At 46.1% G+C, this 18578-nt stretch overlaps 5 protein-coding genes across 5 annotated transcripts; 1 reads left to right on the plus strand and 4 right to left on the minus strand.

The window, feature by feature from the left end:
- Nucleotides 1-1074: 1074 nt before the first annotated feature.
- LOC122623936 (protein new-glue 3) lies at nucleotides 1075-1470 on the minus strand. Its single transcript, XM_043803334.1, has one exon. It carries the CDS (start codon nucleotides 1468-1470, stop codon nucleotides 1075-1077), a length of 396 nt encoding a protein of 131 aa, XP_043659269.1.
- A 1699-nt stretch (nucleotides 1471-3169) lies between these two features.
- On the plus strand, nucleotides 3170-5076 carry LOC122623933 (probable cytochrome P450 28c1). The gene is made up of 5 exons (XM_043803321.1): nucleotides 3170-3389; nucleotides 3455-3800; nucleotides 3856-4266; nucleotides 4316-4439; nucleotides 4499-5076. The coding sequence occupies exons 1-5, from the start codon at nucleotides 3202-3204 to the stop codon at nucleotides 4951-4953; spliced, it is 1524 nt and encodes a 507-aa protein (XP_043659256.1). The 5' UTR covers nucleotides 3170-3201; the 3' UTR covers nucleotides 4954-5076.
- Nucleotides 5077-6468: 1392 nt separating this feature from the next.
- Nucleotides 6469-9625, minus strand: LOC122624230 (transcription factor SPT20 homolog). Its single transcript, XM_043803709.1, has 2 exons — nucleotides 9620-9625; nucleotides 6469-9444 (listed from the first exon to the last, which is right to left on the minus strand). Exons 1-2 carry the CDS (start codon nucleotides 9623-9625, stop codon nucleotides 6469-6471), a joined length of 2982 nt encoding a protein of 993 aa, XP_043659644.1.
- A 4729-nt stretch (nucleotides 9626-14354) lies between these two features.
- Nucleotides 14355-15990, minus strand: LOC122624052 (transmembrane emp24 domain-containing protein 3). Its single transcript, XM_043803481.1, has 2 exons — nucleotides 15858-15990; nucleotides 14355-15782 (listed from the first exon to the last, which is right to left on the minus strand). The coding sequence occupies exon 2, from the start codon at nucleotides 15706-15708 to the stop codon at nucleotides 15076-15078; it is 633 nt and encodes a 210-aa protein (XP_043659416.1). The 5' UTR covers nucleotides 15709-15782; nucleotides 15858-15990; the 3' UTR covers nucleotides 14355-15075.
- Nucleotides 15991-16147: 157 nt separating this feature from the next.
- On the minus strand, nucleotides 16148-18310 carry LOC122623766 (nudC domain-containing protein 1). Its single transcript, XM_043803089.1, has 2 exons — nucleotides 16901-18310; nucleotides 16148-16847 (listed from the first exon to the last, which is right to left on the minus strand). Exons 1-2 carry the CDS (start codon nucleotides 18171-18173, stop codon nucleotides 16363-16365), a joined length of 1758 nt encoding a protein of 585 aa, XP_043659024.1. The 5' UTR covers nucleotides 18174-18310; the 3' UTR covers nucleotides 16148-16362.
- Between the last annotated feature and the right edge of the window lie 268 nt (nucleotides 18311-18578).

Raw genomic sequence — 18578 nt, forward strand, 5'->3', positions numbered from 1 at the left:
TATACATATATAGTATAGATATTTCCACATTGGTGCATTAACGACATCCCAAAAAGAAATGAAAAAGTCTTGAGAGAACAGTTCAAACTTCATGGCGAAACATGTAAACTATATATTTTTTTATAAACGTTGAACGATGATCTACACATTTATATATTATAGATGAGCATACTAAGAAATCCCATCCCACGAATAATCAAAATCGAAAATCAATCGCAGATAAGCAATGAGAATTTGCTCTTATTGCCGCTTCCTGTTTCCACCTAAAAAAAAGGGGTAAAGATATAAAACTGAGGTCGCTGAAATCAAACATAGATACAAAAACATACACACACACACACACGCATACTGCTGGCCAGGTTGAGGTTGTGGACATAGAAGATTGAACATTTTATATAACAAATGATAGAAAGAATGGAGGTTTTGCGAAAGGAGAGAGGAGAAACAAGCATACAAATATTTTTTATACGTGCAACAGTCGTCTTCACTTTGTGTTTCGATTTTCAACAACAAATTTTTAGCCAGCTAAGTCTACGGATATGATTTCGCTTATATATATATAGAGATATACACACAGCATATAGATACGCAAATTGGCAGACCATTTACTTAAAACCTATATCTAAATATATGAGTATATATATCTATGTTTATGTGGGCATCTTATCCCGATGTTCATTTCATGTCGTCGCATGTTTTTCCCCTTAGTTAATCGAAAATCAAGCAAACAACAAAAAAAACCTAAAAGCCTAAGAAAAAAATCACAAAAAAATCTATCTTTTTTAATTCATTTGTATAACCGAAAGTGTCATAGAATTCATTTGAGGAATTGATTCTAGAATTGATTCCACCATATAATATAATAAATGCATAAACTAAAAAACTCAACGAATTTCGTTTTTCTCTGCAAGGGTTTTAAGTATTACGAATACTACGATATTCACATATCTAATCTTATGTATGAACTGAAATCCAATATGTTTTTCAATTGATTTATTTGGTAAAAAAAAGGTATATTAAGAAGTGTATATATCAAAGTCGGTGGGTTGGTTTGGAGGCAAAGGACCTAAGCTTTTAACCACTGCGACGAGTGCGTCGCACTTTCTTGGTGTTCTTGTCCTTCTTGTCCTTTTTGTCCTTCTTGTCCTTCTTGTTTTTCTTGCTACTCTTGTTCTTGTTCTTCTTGTCCTTCCTGAGGCGCCGATTGACGTAGTGCCTCCTGTGCCGGACTTTCTTATCGCTGGACGATGATGAACTGGAAGCCTCCGTGGTGGTGGTGGTCGTGGGAGCAGCTGTCGTGGTAGTGGTAGTGGTGGTGGTCGTGGTGGTGGTGGTTGCAGTCGAATCCCCTGTAGGCGTAGCCGCCGGAGTGGGCGTAGCTGCCGGAGTGGGCGTAGCCGCCGGGGTGGGCGTAGCGGCCGAAGCGATCGCCAGGATGCAGGCGAGGATCAGAACGCAGAGGAATCGCATCGTGTGGCTTTGAGGCAATGGCACTTGGAACTGTGCCTTTCAATCGATTCTTACCAGACTTTTATAGCACCCCTACCATCCAGATCATCTAACTAGCATCCAACCGCCTGAAAATGAAAGTTATATTTGGCCAGGGCAAATAGAGCCCCCCATTTTTCATCTGTCTTGGATCTGCGGTCCTCCGATTCACGGCTTTGTTTCATTTGGCTCGCTATTTGCATGGAACACGCTTAGAATCCCAGTTTGTTTGCACCCGCGGCACATAATTGGCGATATTTGCAAAAATCGAGGGTAAAAGTTCTGTTCGCAATTAAAGCATTGTTGACGTTGTCAGGCAGTTTATTATTATCTTTTGCACATGTGAGTCTGTTTGATGCTTCTGTTTCACTTTAGGAAGTTCTGGCAAATTTTCGGTTCTAGTTTTATGATATAAATCAGTCTTAATCTGATATAAATCTGTTGTAATCTGATATAAATCTGTCTCAATCTGATATAAATCTGTCTTAATCTGATATAAATCTGTTGTAATCTGATATAAATCTGTCTTAATCTGATATAAATCTGTTGTAGTCTGATATAAGTCTGTTGTAATCTGATATGAAGATATCAAAAGGGATCTTCTCATACTTTGCAGAGCCAGCGGAATCATCAGCATCATCATCAAGCTGCCCAAGATCTCTTCACCTGACATTCGCTTTATTTTCGTAGTACCTATGATGAGCTGGAATCCATTAGATGCGGTTTTGTGCCGAGATTCGTCCGGCGAAAGAATGTCAATGCCACTGAGCAGTGGTGTTTTTAAGCCACCTAAATTATGAACAATTTTTAAGCGAATCTTTACGATCTCGACTTGAAAGTATCTGATATTAGCTTGACAGAATATTAGCAAACCTAAGAGGTCATCTTTAGGCATTACTTGTGTGTTTATCTCCCTGTTTTCTGGTATTAGAGCAATGCGTTTACATAATACCATCAATCATGGTACAATCTTCGGTGATTGATGAGGAGTGAGGAAGCGACCGCTGCACAAATCCCCCAATAGAGTCTCGATTTCCCAGTTGATTGATTAGAGCACCAAGCTCACAAACAACCAACCATGTCGAAGTGCATTCGTCACAGTTAAAGTGACACAAAAGATGGCGATTTGAGGGGATTTAACATGGCCAATTGTTTTGGCTAAAGTTTTCGAAAAAAGATGTGGTTTGCCTGAAATGTTTCTCATCCACGAGCCGGGGGTGAATAAATATTTGTGGCCAAATATAGGAATAGAGCAGCTCAACACTCGACAATGGCCTCTTTTGTTGAATTAAGTGTTTCGATCGTCTTGTGACTGTGCTTCGTTCAGGGTTGTCAGGTTGTTGGCAGTGTACTTTCACTACTTCGGCTCCCAACTTTTGTTGCAGTGTGCCAGCTAACGATTCGATTGGTAAGATACATCTATAATCTGAATTTCGGTGCAATTTCCGATTTCAAAAGTTCATTGGTCGACTGGCGAATGCAACTCCCCTTAGTTGTTCTGATATAAGAGCAGTTCGTGGGCTAATTCGATAATGGCAGCCCCCAAGTTCCAGCGACACGCAAGCCCACATAAGATCATTGCAAAATGGGAAAAACTATATTATATATGAAATGGAAGCACGCTAGGGAGGAGATGCCCCATCCCCATCCCCAGACCCAAGGTGCGCGTATCCAATTCAATTTCCTCCACTCAGTTTCGCCTACAACGTCGTCATGTTTGGATCGCTTCTACTGGGCATCGCCACCTTGCTGGGCATCATCTACGCCTTTCTGGTGTCCAACTTTGGCCACTGGCGGCGACGTGGAGTCACCGAACCCAGAGCCCTGCCGCTCTTCGGCTCCTTTCCCAGCATGGTGTGGCCACGCCAGCACTTCACCATGGACATGCGCGATATCTACATGTGGGTACTTGCTAGATCTTATTCAATACCCTAGGTATTTAATGGGTGCACTTGCTCCACTGCAGGCGCTACAGGAACACCCATAGCTATGTGGGCTGCTACCTGTTGCGTGCACCCAAGCTGCTCGTTCTGGAGCCCCGTCTGGTCTACGAGATCTATGTGAGTGCGTTCAGTCACTTTGAGAACAACGATGCCTCCAAGATGGTGGACATCGCCAAGGATCGCCTGGTCGCCCTCAATCCCTTCGTGCTCGAGGGCGAGGAGTGGCGCCACCAGCGGGCGGTCTTCTCCACCCTGCTGACCAACGGTCGCATCCGCACCACCCATGCCATCATGCAGCGCGTCTGTCTGGATCTCTGCGAGTTTATCGCCAAGAAGTCCGCGGGCGGCAAGGAGCTGGACTGCATTGATGTGAGTTAACTTATCACCTATGGTATCACTTCCAACTGAATGGCTTTTTGTGCAGCTGGGTCTGCGATTCACGGGTGAATCCCTGTTTGACTGCGTCCTGGGCATCCAGGCGCGCACCTTCACCGACAATCCCCTGCCGGTGGTGCGGCAGAACCACGAGATGTCCGCCGAGAATCGGGGATTGGCCATTGCCGGTGCCGTCAGCGGACTCTTCCCGAATCTGCCGCGCTGGCTGCGTCCCAAGGTGTTTCCCCGTTCCCACGATCAGTTCTACGGCGAGCTGATCAGCGAGGCACTGCGTCTGCGCCGTGCCAAGCACCAGGAGCGCAACGACTTCATCAACCACCTGCTCGAGATGCAGCGGGAACTGGATCTCAGCGAGGAGGACATGGCCTCGCATGCCATGACCTTCATGTTCGACGGCCTGGACACCACCTCCAATAGCATTGCCCATTGCCTACTCCTGGTAAGGTTCTTCCTCCTATCTGCATATTTATTCTAACCTATCACTTTAGCTTGCTCGTAATCCCGATAGCCGGCGACGTCTGGTCGAGGAACTGCAGCAGGTCAGTGCCGGTGGAGATCTGCCCGATCTGGACGCGCTGATAGACCTGCCCTACCTGAGTGCCTGCTTCAATGGTGGGTAATGCTATGTAGCATTGAAATCCAAAATATTTCACGGATATATACACATTCAGAGAGCTTACGGATATATCCGGCTGGCGGCTGGGCATCGAAGAGCTGCACAAAGGAGTACGAGCTGCGGGGTAGCCACCATGCGGAGCCACTCAAGCTGCGGCCCGGCGACAATGTGATGGTGCCCATTTACGCCCTGCACAACGATCCCGATCTCTATCCGGAACCGGATGTCTTCCGGCCCGAAAGATTCCTGGACGGCGGCCTGAAGACCAGCAAGCAGCAGGGCATCTTTCTGGGATTCGGAAATGGACCGCGCCAGTGTGTGGGCATGCGACTGGGTCTGGCCATGGCCAAAGCCGCCCTGGCGGCCATTGTCCAGCGATTCGAGGTGCTGGTCAGTCCACGGACACTGGGCGGCACGGAAATCGATCCCATGACCTTTGTGGGCGTCCACAAGGGCGGCATCTGGCTGCAGTTCGTCCCACGGCAAAACTGGACTAGCAACCCCATCTAGAAAGTAGTTTCAGCTGTGGAAATCCAAGAAACACAAAAAGGGTTTAGCTCATATACTATATACTAAATCGTTTAATATGTATAATAATATTCATTAAGTAAAATAATATTGTTATACTTCTAATTGTTTATTAGCAACTTGTAAGGTCTACGTTTCAGTCAAGTTTGATCTTCTGCCTTTCAGTTTTGATGGGCTTTCCCATCGAGTTTTCAATGATTTGTATTTTCTTTCTTTTCATCCATGTGTGGCCCATCAATGGAAATTAGAGTGGACCTTCACCTTTGTTGGGCTCAGGGTTTAGCTGCATTCAGCGGGGAATTATGTCATCGGGCGATGTCCAAACACTGGCATTATAATTCATCAAAAGGGCGGAGGAAATAAATGCATTCACACCAAATACACTGAAAGAAATAATGAAGGAATTATGTTGAATATTCATACAAAACCATGTTAATGACCCGAAACAAATCAGGAAAAATGTTAATAAATATCCATAATAATATTCACAATGGTGACCACATTTTCCCAATAACTTGAAATGAGTTATTTGCCAAATCATTTGTTTAGTTTTCAGGGGGAAGGCCTACGATATTGGGTATTGAGTAAGGTGCGAATAATTGTCATGGCATCACACAGAAACCGAAAAATGGAACGTGTAGGCCCCAAATCCGGTCTGGCCTTTCACTATTAGCCGCTTACTAAGAGCGGAAGCAAACAAATAAATAAAACCCGTCGAAAACCCACTGTCCGCAGTCCCAAATGAAAATGAAACCACCAAAACCACGAAGGTCACGCATTGGGGAGAGAGTTTTTGGGCCCCCAAACCAGCAGACACGCCTCTGGGATGAATAACTTGGGATCAGAGACATTGGCTAAATTATAGTGGCAATCATAGAGATGTCACAGCTATAGTCAACTAATTTGTTTATAGGGCTTTTTAAGAATTAATAGAGGATAATATGTAACCAAACTGAAGATTCAACTGAGTTGCTATTATAAGTTAGATCTTCAGCAAACATTCAAGTATTCAAGTGTAGCAATAACATGCGAAGCTCTATTTTGATTGCAATCGATGCCAATGCGAGTCGACTAAAACAGAGTACCCTGTACTGACTGATTCACCTTCTCGGCGACTACAACCCATTTGCTGGCCATTAAAATTCAAGGTCCGCCGTAAAATGCGCAGCCAACTCCGTCCGATTCCCGATTAGCCCCAATCAACGAAATTAAACAGTCAAATTATTTACATATTTTACGTAAGTATAAATTTATTAGGTAAGAAATTCGAATCGGGTGTTATTGCATGCAAATGATTTGATTTCGAATGCGATTGTGTATTGTGGCTTTTTGGGTTTTTGGGATTTTGGGTATTTGAATCCGTTGCTGAAATGCACAGAAATGCATGCGAAATGAGGTGGAAAATCGAAGGAGTTGGAATAAAAACTCAAAAAAAAACGTATGAGATTAAGAACTAATCAGTGCTGGGCATTGCGCTCGGGTGAGTGCCCCAATCCTCTACAGACTGGCCACGGGATGCAGACGCAGTGGCTTCGACGCCTGCCGCACGATACGCGCCCTGGGACGAGCTGGTGGCAAGTAGGCGTTGTGACTCTGTGGCTGCGCCAGTGGCAGCAATCGCAGTGGCTGCTGCACGTCGTCGTAGATCTTGACGGTCTGCACGTGACTCTCCGCACCGCTGTGCGCATTCTGGGTCACCACCCTGACCACCTGATGACGTCCCTGCGGCTGCTCATTGCTCGCGCCCAGGATCTTGATCGTCTTCACGCCAGCCTGATCGAGTTGCTCCAGCACCTTGAACGTGCGTGTGGCATGCGGCTTCACTATCTGCACGGTGCGCACCCGGGAGCTGCCGCGCAGGGCGACGGGTGCCACCACGGGGGCCGTGGCTGCCATGGCCACATTTACCGCCACCTGCACGTCCTTGGGCATGAACTTCTGCAGCGACTGCTGCGCCTTGAAGTTCAGGGTGGGCTGCAGCTTCTGCTGGCTCTGCACCACGCGGTGGTAGTGGTGGTGCAGGTGGTGCTGTGCCTGCTGCAGCTGCTGCGGCTGCTGGCGGGGCACAGCATTGCTCACGTAGGCAGGGGCATAGAAACGGGGACGCTTCGACTGCTCACGGTACATGGGAGCCACCTCGATGACCTGTTGCTGCTGTTGCTGCTGTTGCTGCTGGACATGATGATGCTGCTGCTGGCGTACGGTGACTGGCTGCGCATAGCGGGCGAAGGGCTGCACGGTGTTCATGTAGCTCCTCAGGGAGTGGATGTGCGTCACCTGGGTGGGCGCTGGAGCGGGCAGTGAAATGGCGATGGGAGCGGGGCCACTCACGTGGATGGGAGCGGGCGCGGGAGCGGGAGCGGGAGCGGGAGCTGCAACACGAACTGCAACAGGAGCTGGCGCAGGAGCTGCAACACGGATTGGAGCTGGAGCTGGTGCAGCAACTCGGACGGGAGCAGGAGCAGCCACTGCTGGTGGCAGATAGCCAGAAGCCCTGTATTGCTGCTGGTAGGAGTGACTGCTGGAAGTGGCGGTCGCCTGGACAACGGCCACAGGAGCTGGAGCGGGAACTGGAGCGGGAGCAGGAGCAGGAACTGGAGCAGGAGCAGCCAATGGAGCAGGAGCTGGAATGGAAACGGCAACTGGCGATGGAGCTGGAGCTGAAGCAGTGGCAGTGCCAGTGGGAGGCAGGTAGCCAGGAGCCGTAAACTGTTGCTGGTAGCTGCCGGCGGCAGTGGATGTGGCCAGTGTGCCTTGAGGAGCCAAAGGCTGCTGCTGCTGCGACTTGGGACGACCATAGACGATGTCTGCGCTTTGCTGTTGCTGGGCAACCTGCAACTGAGACTGCACCACGATCTGTTGCTGCTGCTGTTGCTGCTGCTGTTGCTGCTGCTGTTGCTGCTGCTGTTGCTGTTGCTGCTGCTGCTGCTGCTGTTGCTGCTGCTGCAAGAGCAACTGCTGCTCCTGCTGCTGCTTCAGCAACTTGGTTTGGGTTTGCAGGCTGTGCAGCTCGGCAATGGCGGCCTCGGCATTTTCGGGCTTAACGAAGTCATAGCCATCGGGCAGGGCACCAGGATTGCTAACGGTTGCTTCCGTGGGAGCAGCGTACACCTGTTGCTGCTGCTGCTGTGGTTGCTGCTGCAGCAGTTGCTGCTGTGGCTGCTGCAGCTGTTGTTGCTGTTGCTGCTGTGGCTGCGGCTGTGCCTGCTGGTAGGTGATCTGGGTTGGTGCCTGGGGACGTGGCTCATCGTAGCCAGGTGGCAGATAGCCAGGAGCACGATACTCGCCGGCCACCTGCTGCACGGACGCAACACTCTGTGTGGTGGCAACATTCTGCACCGACGACACACTCTGCGCGGTGGCGACACTCTGGCTGAGCGACACGGGCAACTGATCGGGAGACGCGAATTCGTAGCCAGGTGGAAGGTAGCCAGGAGCACGGTACTCCTGACCCTGAGTCTGCACAGAAACCTCCTGCTGTTGCTGAACGGACTGAATCTGCTGCACTTGCTGCTGCTGCAACTGCTGCTGTTGCTGTTGCTGTTGCACCTCTTGAACTTGCTGCACCTGCACCTGCTGCTGCTGCTGTTCCTGCTGCTGTGGTGGCAGATATGTTGGTCCTTGGAAGACCTTCTGTGGCTGCTGGTAGCTGATGGGCGTGGCCTGGTAGTTGGCCACTGGCTGGGCAACTGCCTCTCCGGCAGTGGGTGGCAGATATGCTGGTGCCTCGTAGTTGTTCTGTTGGCTGTACTGCTGTTGCTGCTGCTGCTGCTGCACCACTTGCTGTTGCTGCACCACTTGCTGTTGCTGCTGCGGAATCACTTGCTGTTGCTGCTGCTGCACCACTTGCTGTTGCTGCTGCTGAACATACTCCTGTTGCTGCTGAATCACTTGCTGCTGTTGTTGCTGCTGGACAATGGGTGCGGCAACCGTGGGTGGCAGATAGGCCTGACCGCTGTAACCCACCGGGGATGAAGCCGGAGCTGTGCGCTGGAATTCATGCTGGTAGCTCGAAGGGAAGGGCACGGGAATCGAGGCAGCAGCTGGCGCAGGAGCAGCTGCAGCTGGAGTGGCAACTGGAGTGGCAGCAGGAGCTGCAGCTGGAGCTGGGGCATCGGCAAAGTTGAGGAAGCTCAAGTCCAAGCTATCGTCGTGGGCATGAGCATTTGCACTCTGACCCGAGGGCGGCAGGTAGGCGGGGCCCTTGGCGGCGAAGTGATTGTGCACCTCGAAGATCTGATAGCCGGAGTTGGCGTAGTTACTCTCCTGGAAGCCACCGCCCGTCTTGTAGTACTGCTCCTTGGTGATCAGCTGCGGTTGCTGCTGCTGCAGTTGCTGTTGCTGCAGTTGCTGTTGCTGCTGCTGTTGCTGCTGCTGCTGCTGTTGCTGCTGCTGTCGCAACTTGAGCGATATATCCGCTTGGGTTAATCCGCATAGCGCACAGATGGCGAGCGCAATGAAGGCGCCAAAGAACTTCACCGAGAACGAATCGTAAGGAAACAAACACAAAACAAATACTTTGAGTCACAGAAAAAAAATAGTTATGATTATTATTATCACTGCTATGTGGATGGATGTGGGGGGTGGATGTGTAAATGAATCCTTGGCTGAATGGTAATCCTTAGCCATGGGCCAGTGCACCGCTTACATTCATCTTCACAGTGGTCGTGCTTGAGCCCTCGATGTCCAACCGATCAATGATGCCCCCATTGACCCAGCCACTCGTTTTATACAAGGGCCATCCGAAAACTAGTCGCTAGTCGGCGCATCTTCATCTTCATCTTCATATTCATCTACATCTACATCGATCGACATCGCATCTCCGCCATCGCGCCATCATTTTGCCCCCTTTTCGTTGAACCTTCGTCATCTGCAAACTCCGAGCTGCCCAGTGGTCAATGGTCGGTGGTCAGTGGACAGAAGGGGACCTTTCATTAGTTGGGGTTAGTTGCCATGGGATGCTGCGCAACATTTTCGGATAGTTGCGCTGTGGCGGCTCGTTCGCATTTCGCTCGGATATTCAGATTCCGCTTATTGAGTTATCGCCGCTCAGCTACACTCAAAAAACTCCCTAGTACCATAAATTAAATGGCCAAAAAAACAGGCTTGACTAACTTAATATGTATTATAATAGTTTCACTAACTTCTGATCTTTGTGCATATTTTTCAGATTTTTCCTTTTGAAGACTTGCTAAAGTTTTCTGGCAGTGCATGCCGTGTGCTTTTGGGCGGATGTAACTAATACGCCTGCTAGCTAAATGCCTCGGACATGGGACATCAGTCACCTCAGTCACCGGTGGTCAGTGCGTTCTCCGTCCGGATTGCGCAATCCTCCGGCTCGTTATCGGCTGGCTTGGATTTCCTGTTATTAGCTTTTTAGCGGCGCATTTGCATCGGTTTCGGTTTCGGATACAGATACGGACTCGGATTCGGATTCAGATACGAATTCGGGTACGGATACGGATACGGGTTTCGCAAAATGCTCGCTAAATATCTGGCTGGCATTGCCAAAAATGATTACATCTGTCATTAGCAATGCGTGTCGGCTGATTTCAGATTTCATTTGGTTTTTATTTGTATATTTATTTGTATATTTTGTCGAGGGCCTATGAATTAAACATTAAATATTGATAAGCATGACGCCTCACCTCTGCCTCCTCGTCTGGAGTTGCAAACCACACCACCTGCTAAACGGGAAATATTCGTGAATTCTTGTGCAACATCAGTTGAAGTTTTATGATGGCTTCAACTTTTAAAAGCCACCTTAATTGTTATAAAAGCTATTTTTAGGTAAGGAAAGCGATTCTTATCAGCATTTTTATATTTCACTATTTTTAGACAGTCTGCAATTTAGAAAGTACACATTTTATAATTCTGTAAATGAAATATTTCACTTCTGTGCTCCAAAAACCAAAACTAGGCCCCAGCCAAATGCCAGCCATTCATTCACACATCGCCTATCTATAAAAACGACATAAAACATGACTCTATTCATAGGCTTTTGATACAAATCACAACAAAACAGACGGAGTTGTATAACCATTATAGCGACATATGTATCTTTCATCTGGTTTTCCGCAGAAACGCGTGTAATTTTCCCATGGCGATCGGTGTTCGGGGGGATTTCCCCCTCTCGCCGATAATCGAGAAACCTTGACCCATCTCGACTCAAATATTTTATGCATACTTGGCCCACCGGCTCTGGCCAATGCATACAAAACTTGGCCAACAGACGAAAAAAAGAGGCTGAAAGGGGAAAATATTCGGAGATATAGGAGATGGTCAACAAAGGCGGGACATGCAAATAATTGAATCGAATTGAATTGAATCGAGATATTGGCCAAACAAAAAGCGAAAATATCAAAGGGCCTGGCCCAGAGACACTTATTAACTGATTAAATAAAACAATGTGCGAACGTTTATTTCGGTTCGCATTCAAAGGGCTTTTATGTGTTGGATTGCATAATTATATGGCATTTTAAAAATGTTTTATGACAATATTTTGACATGATATATAGTTTACAGAAAAAAGATAAAAACTTTGGTAGCCAAGGAACTTATTAGATACATATATTTTGTAATATATTCCATAACTTCATATTAAGTTTGATTTTATTGTAAATTTGTGTTTAATAGTTTAATGTACGACCATCTAATTTAAAAACCAAATAATGCGTGTTGCCACAGTAATTACAGCCAGTTAATCAAAACTACTATTCAAAATTGGTTATGAAATGCATTTTATTGTAACTCTATCCTCAATTCTTTCGGGCCATCAATTTGGGCTCAACGTGAATTAGCATTGGATATGCATTATTAATTATTTATGAGTGTTCCCCTGCAGTTTGTTGGCATAACTACAAAATTTGATATGCATATTGCCTGGCTTGTTAATTATTTAATTTCTCGCTTGATTTCCCTCTCCCTCTCTCTCTTTCTCTCTCTCTCTTTCCGGTTCCCTGTGGAAAATGTAAAAATGCCCAGAAATGTGCATATATTCACGTTAACAAACATCGCCACCCATTAGTGGGCCATTGGAGGTCGATTTACATACTTATTGGCTGGAATATCTATTGGTATTAAATTTGTGCCATATTCGAGCTGGAACAGCAACAGGTTGCACAGGAAGAAATTGGGTATTTCTACATACTTAACAGAAATAATTCCCTATATGTATAGTTTATATTTCCTATGTTTTTACAATATTAAGCAAAAGTATTACTTAGGCAGATAGATAGATAACTACCTAAAAATAATCATTTTCATCATATAAACTTTTTAATTTAATCGTTTACTTATTTTTACTACTGTTATTTCTGTCAGTGCATTGGAAATATTTGGCAAAGACGATAAAGATAAACAAACTTACTACTACAAAAAAAAAATCACAACACGAAAAATGAAAACGAAATGAAAAGGGAAACCGAATCGATTTTATAAATATGCGACTGCAAAGAGGGCAGATCAATGGCTTTTCCAATAACTTATTTGATAGATAGATTAATATATATATTCAGCTTGAGAAACAATATTCACTACTGATGTAGTTATTTTTCACATAAATATATTATATTATATAAAATGGATGTGGGGTCAGTGTTAAATATAGAACAACAAAGTATTAAAAATGCATTACCCATACTTTAAAGCAGTATAAGAGAAATCTAGAAAATACTTTGCTTACGTTTAATTATAAAGACTTATCTATTATTTATATTATTAATATTCCCTAGAAAGTATTAAGCAACCCTCGCAGCATCCGCTCCCAGGTCGCCAATTGACGGATGGACCGGTGTCGTCGGATTACTAATTGACACATAAAACCCGGAGAGTCTCCGGCAGTCACGGCGGCGACCTCTTGGCCCAAAAAGTGGGGCTATATTTCAGGGGGGAGTTGGGTATGGATTGAAGCCCGCATATAAAATGGGCGTGGCGCTTTAGGAAGCTCGGGGCGTGTTCGGCTCATTTGTTTTGGGGGCCTCAGCGGCGACGATGCATTGATTGACCATTATCTATTGAGCCACGCCATACAAAACTGATTGGGTTGTGAAATCGCAGTTTTTAATTACCCCTGCTGGCCAAAATAATTGCTGCGCATGAATAATTTATATCAATTAATATTTATATGTACAATAATATCTATAAGGCTGTAAGCTAAGAGTTATGTATACAAGTAGCCCATTATTTTATACCAGGAATTATAGAAAGCTTAGATTGAAAGACACTTGATGAAAGACTAAATTATAATGAAGAGTTCATGTTGGTAACTGGGTCTGCGATTTAACCTCTGACACGCGTGCCACCATAACTCCAGTTATTACTATCATTATATCTGGGTAATTGGCACCCGAGGTGTGATTAACCCCATTTTGGGGCCGATCAATCGATCCGCTGACAATTCATTTACAAAAGTCCTTCGGATTCGATTTCCCTTTCACTTTGGCCATCTGTTGTTGCCAAGTCGCGAATTCAGTTTGGGCCAATATCTTTTACGGCCAGCCAGGTAATTAATTAATGTGTCAAAAAATCAAATAAGAAACTCAAATGTCTTGTTTACTCTCTAGAAAGGAATGTTTATAGTTGGGTATTTAGAACATTAAAAATCTACGAAAGTTATACTTGCTTTTATCAGGCAGAATCAATAACAAACTGATACAAAAAAGGACATACAGGATATATTCGCACAACTTCAAGGTTAAAGTGTAAACCCATGAACAAGAAATATCTTAAAGCATTACAAAGATATGCCATACAAAATTTGTATGCAAGAAATAGAGATAACATTTTTGACAATTTTATGGTTTTTTGTTTTGCTTCAGCATTTTTTCACTGAATGATGTGTCACTGTCATTGTCTTGGACTGATTTAAATACTATTAATTGGCCGGCGGACAAACGGCGATATTTGCATATCATTTATCGTATTTGATATCTGGACATTTGTATATATTTGGCAATGCCATATGCGATTGACAAAAGATCTGCGAATTTCCAAGACTCACTCAATGAAGATCAACAAATAAAAGATGACAGACCGCGCAAAAGGCAGTTAAAAAGATTTATTGCATCTCAATGGCGCATCATCTCAGCGGTGGCAATAATTTGGTTTGCATAATTGTCGTTTAGTAACACGAATCCGTACGGATTTCCAAATATCATATATATCATGATATATCTGGGTGTGAATGCGCAGACAACGCTGTTATCTCTTATCAGTTCCCAAACCAATTTGGATCTCAAAAGTTGACCAAGTTCCCCAAATTATTATCAGACTGATATGGCTGGAAGTATGAACAAGATTAATGCATTCATAGAAATCAATGATAATTTCCCGTGGCTGATAAATGTATCCCTTTATTCCACTTGATAGGTACGTGCTATAAGTTATCATATTCGTGGCTGCTTTATTCATTTTGTATCTTTGTATCTATTCAATTTGATGTCATACCTATATTGATTTCTTTTACAAAGGGTAAAACTTAAAATATGCTTCACAGAGCACAATTAAAGTACATTTTCTAATACCACATACTTCCCCAAGCAGCTAAATTACTTTTCTATTGACTCAGCTGAATTTTGAAAGATATATACGTACAAATCTTAGCTATATCCGTGACGTTTTATACAGGCCACGCCATCTGAACTGGGATATCTTAATAAAACAGAGTCTTATGAAAATTCAGTCGATTTGGTGTTTAGATTAGAATAAATATAGATAGATACTTTTACTGCGCGAAATATTTTATCTTTCAATGTCCGATTTTCTTGCTTCTGGGCGAGATTCACGCCCCAATGACCCCTCCCCTATTGAAACGCTTTGTGAATACCTTTAGCTATCGATTTGTGGTTGCTTTTTTATGTATTTAAAAAAAAAAACATTCTCTGTTTTACCGGGTGGGGTCTTAACGAAAAAATATTACATGTCGTTAGGGGTTTTTTTCCCAAAAAAGAAACGCCCTTGAGGGGGGGAATGAATACGTTGTGGCTAAGACGAGATTGACAACATTTCGTGGGATTTGGACTGTTGGGGATTGTTGTTTGGGGGGACACCCTCTCCTTTCAAGGGCTCTGAACTAAGCTAGATCCCAACATGAAGCCCGATCCTCTAGAGCCGCCCGTAGTGCGCCTGGCTGGGCTTTCGGTCCGTAAAGAAGTTCCTCAGCACCATAATCTGGACGAGACCGATCAGGATGACGGCGGCCGTCTCCAGGGAAGACCAGACCATAACCCGCTGGTTGAGGTCTTCGGCCCGCTTGCGACCTTGCGCCTCCCTCAGACGATGATGCGTCTGGGCGTCCAGGATATCGTTGAGGCCCTTGTGAATCGCCTGCGACGATGTCTCCATTTGTGTGAGCACCGTGGCATGTTCATCCACACCAGGCAGAGCCGGCTCGTCGCCCACTTGGAAGTCCACGTAGACGATCTTGTGCGAGAAAGCCGAGAATTGATTGCCAAAGCAGGCGGTATACACGCCCGTTGTCTCGGCGACAAACTGATGACTGTCAAAGGTGGCCTTTTCCAGTTTGTAGATGACCTTGCCCTGCGGATCCTTCAGGGTGACGTCCACATCCAATTGGCCACCGGCCGACACTTGGAACTCGAAGTAGGCGCTTGAATTCTTCTTGATCTCCTCGTAGAAGCAATCCTCCGCGTTATCGGCCAAATCGAACGTGAATTCCACGGCAGAGATGCAGTGCATCATCAGAGCCACCACAAATACAACGATTTGTGTGTTCATGGTTCCTATTTGCTTTTTGGTATTGCCTGCTGGATTCGATTGATTCCCTGGTTCACCGCCTGCTATTTTTCCAGCTGCAAAAGAAATACGCTGGGTCACTGCCAAGATTCCGGCCAAATGCGATGCCACCTGTCATTTCATGTACTCACCAGCCTCCGTCCGGATTACGTGACGTGTTTTTGTTATTTGTGATATGGTATCGATATGCCCACCAGTCGGCGTTCTTTGTTATCGCCGCACGATAGGTCTGAGGTTCTGACGTGTCAACACTCTTTTTTGGCGCTCGCTGTGCAACACTACATGCCCACGTAGAGGCTATCGGTATTTGATGCGCTACCTATCGATATTGCAGTGTTGCCACCCTTATTGAAAATCTTCGCTTGGCGCCATTATTAAAAGTTGTTAACCATTTCTAATTAAACTTGGTCAAAATAACAAAAATTTTGTATATATACATTTTATTATTAAAAATTTTATTACGTCATCACGTTCTCAAGATTGTTGTAAAACTATTAATCTTCAAAACACGTTTCAATATTGGAATTGTGAGTGGCTAAGTGCATAAATCCAGTTATTGTCCACCGAACCAAAAATTTTTTAAAAGTAAATGGCGAAAAAAGGAAAGGCTTCTTGCCAAGAGCAGCCGATCAGGGTCTACACCTGCAGGCGTAGCAGTGCGTGCTTGGAGAGAACGGTGATCACATTGTTTGCCGTAGTTATGCCCAGAATCTCGTCAACATTGTCGCCCAGTGTGACGAGATTCTGTTTACCCAAGGAGACGGGAGGTCCGTTGCGCCTGCGCAGACCACCAGCGGATTCGTGACTTGGAAAGTAGACGAGCACGTGGCGTACAGGGTCACATATGACCACGTAATCCAAATCCGGACAGCAGGCGGTGAACTTTCGCTGAACCTTGGAGGCCTGCACGTAGCCAAAGGCGTGCAGCTGGCCCTCGTGGCGGACACTCCATTCATCTGGACGACTGGGCTGGTACATCTGCAGCCATATGGAGGCGTCGACGCCCTGGCGGGTAGCAAAGGCGGCCGGAAAGCCAGGACGCAGCGTGGTGGTGAGTACCAGTGGCGTGGAACCAAGAAAAATGGTGTGGGTGATGTTCCCGCTGGACAGATTGAAGCGCACTGAAAGACCGCACCGTTTTAATTAAGTATATACAGAACAATGAAATACTCACCCATCTTAATTTCCTCGTCAGCGGGTCCCAGGTCGCATTCCTCAAGAGGATTCTCCAGATCGGGAATGGGCAGTGGTGTAGCTTCCATGGGAGCTACTTCTTCCGCTACGCCCTCGTCCTCCTGCGCGAGCAGCCGTGGCCAGTTCTGTGTCTCCGCCTTGGTAAGATTTAATTCTAGGCCATTCTCCGCCAACTTAAGGACACCTAAATCTTCTCCCACACTGGCGTATAACTCTTCGGTGAATATAATTTGATCCCGGTGCTTTACAACGATATTGGTGTTAGAGCCGCTCACGTCAAACTCTTCCGCGGATGCAGTCGAAGGAACTTTGAAACGAATGAGCACATTATCAGCTGTCTGGGACCAGCCATAATTAGCTTGGCCACCATTTTGCAGCTGGACTTCCTGATCAACTGGGGGATTTAAGCGGGCAGCGACTGCCGCCGCAGCGGCAGCTTCATCAGCTGCCTGACGCTGCTCAGGTGTCTGAACTTCGCGGTTGCTGGCAATGACTAGGGACTCGGCGCGAGGCTCAAAGGCGCAGTATTGCAAGGAGCCAGTGGTCTCCAGCCGTTGGCAGATGCTATATGACCAATCGTCATTATTGGGCAATTGAGTCCACCGTGCCCAGGTCAAATCCATGTAATAGACGTGCGTCTGGTCCCGGGCAACTGCATCACGGCGTGCCACATGACCGGCCACCAGTGAGATTTGCTTACGTTCCTGCACCACATCCAGCCGGGCATCAAAGAGTTCAAAGCCGCGATGGCCACTGGCATTATTCACCGGCGAGCGTGTAATCCGTTGCCATTCCTGCGCACCGGATCGCGATCTGTCGCCAGTGTCCACCAGATGATATGAGGTCATCCCGTCGCAGATCACACAAAACCTTTCCGAAACGAAAATTATTGTGTAGTTGTAGTCCCCCGGCCTATGTAGCCTCTCATCGCCCTGATCGCTATAGTCCACCGTAAAGACAACGCGCTGGCCACGTGTATGCCCACTCTGTGGATCGGAGGTGCACTGCACCAGCTGGTGGCGCTCGTTGAAGAAGTAGCTGTGGTGACGCAGCCATGGATCGGCTACCAGATGATTGTGCCGGGCAAATAGCTCCACATGCAGCAGCGAGAACTGACTGGCGTGCGGCTCCAGCACGTAGGCATCACATCCAAGATCCTGCCGAAGCACTGGCACCGAATCGAAGGACAACTTGTAGCCATCGAAGTTCGGGCACACCAGATTGCGGTCCACTTTCAATTCCACCACCGGCATGTTGAGTTCCTAGGCCAATCTTGAGTTCGATTTTAGTAGAGATTTGGAAAAAATGGAAATAGAAATTCCAGTAAGTCAAGGCAAAAGGGGCCAAAACAAATCAAATCAAATCGTTTGTCAGCCGGATAGCGATGACAGTTCGGACCGAGTTTGTATCGAGAAGTGGGCGATATCGATAGTGGGGGAGCTTTTTGCTGAACGATATCTCGATATTCTAAAAATCTAATTTTTATTTGTTGGTGTCCATTGTTTTTGCTCGAAAATTATCTGAACAATAAAATAGCTTTAAGCGAAACATTAGTCAGCCACATTTTGTATCATCCCTTGTACGAAATTCTCGATAAATGTCTTATCTATCGAGCCGAAAGCTCCAGCGATATATCGAAACGCCCTACGTTGTATCGG

This window comes from Drosophila teissieri, chromosome X, assembly GCF_016746235.2.
Source record: "Drosophila teissieri strain GT53w chromosome X, Prin_Dtei_1.1, whole genome shotgun sequence".
In the NCBI taxonomy this organism is placed as follows: domain Eukaryota; kingdom Metazoa; phylum Arthropoda; class Insecta; order Diptera; family Drosophilidae; genus Drosophila; species Drosophila teissieri.

Excerpts from the sequence above, each read along its gene's own strand:
- LOC122623766 (XM_043803089.1), bottom strand. The coding sequence starts at position 18,173 with ATGCCGGTGGTGGAATTGAAAGTGGACCGCAATCTGGTGTGCCCGAAC. Across the intron at positions 16,848-16,900 it reads TGACGAGGAAATTAAGATGG|TGCGCTTCAATCTGTCCAGC; the intron begins GTGAGTATTTCA and ends GCGGTCTTTCAG.
- LOC122623936 (XM_043803334.1), bottom strand. The coding sequence starts at position 1,470 with ATGCGATTCCTCTGCGTTCTGATCCTCGCCTGCATCCTGGCGATCGCT.
- LOC122624052 (XM_043803481.1), bottom strand. The coding sequence starts at position 15,708 with ATGAACACACAAATCGTTGTATTTGTGGTGGCTCTGATGATGCACTGC.
- LOC122623933 (XM_043803321.1), top strand. The coding sequence starts at position 3,202 with ATGTTTGGATCGCTTCTACTGGGCATCGCCACCTTGCTGGGCATCATC. Across the intron at positions 3,801-3,855 it reads AGGAGCTGGACTGCATTGAT|CTGGGTCTGCGATTCACGGG; the intron begins GTGAGTTAACTT and ends CTTTTTGTGCAG. Across the intron at positions 4,267-4,315 it reads TTGCCCATTGCCTACTCCTG|CTTGCTCGTAATCCCGATAG; the intron begins GTAAGGTTCTTC and ends CTATCACTTTAG.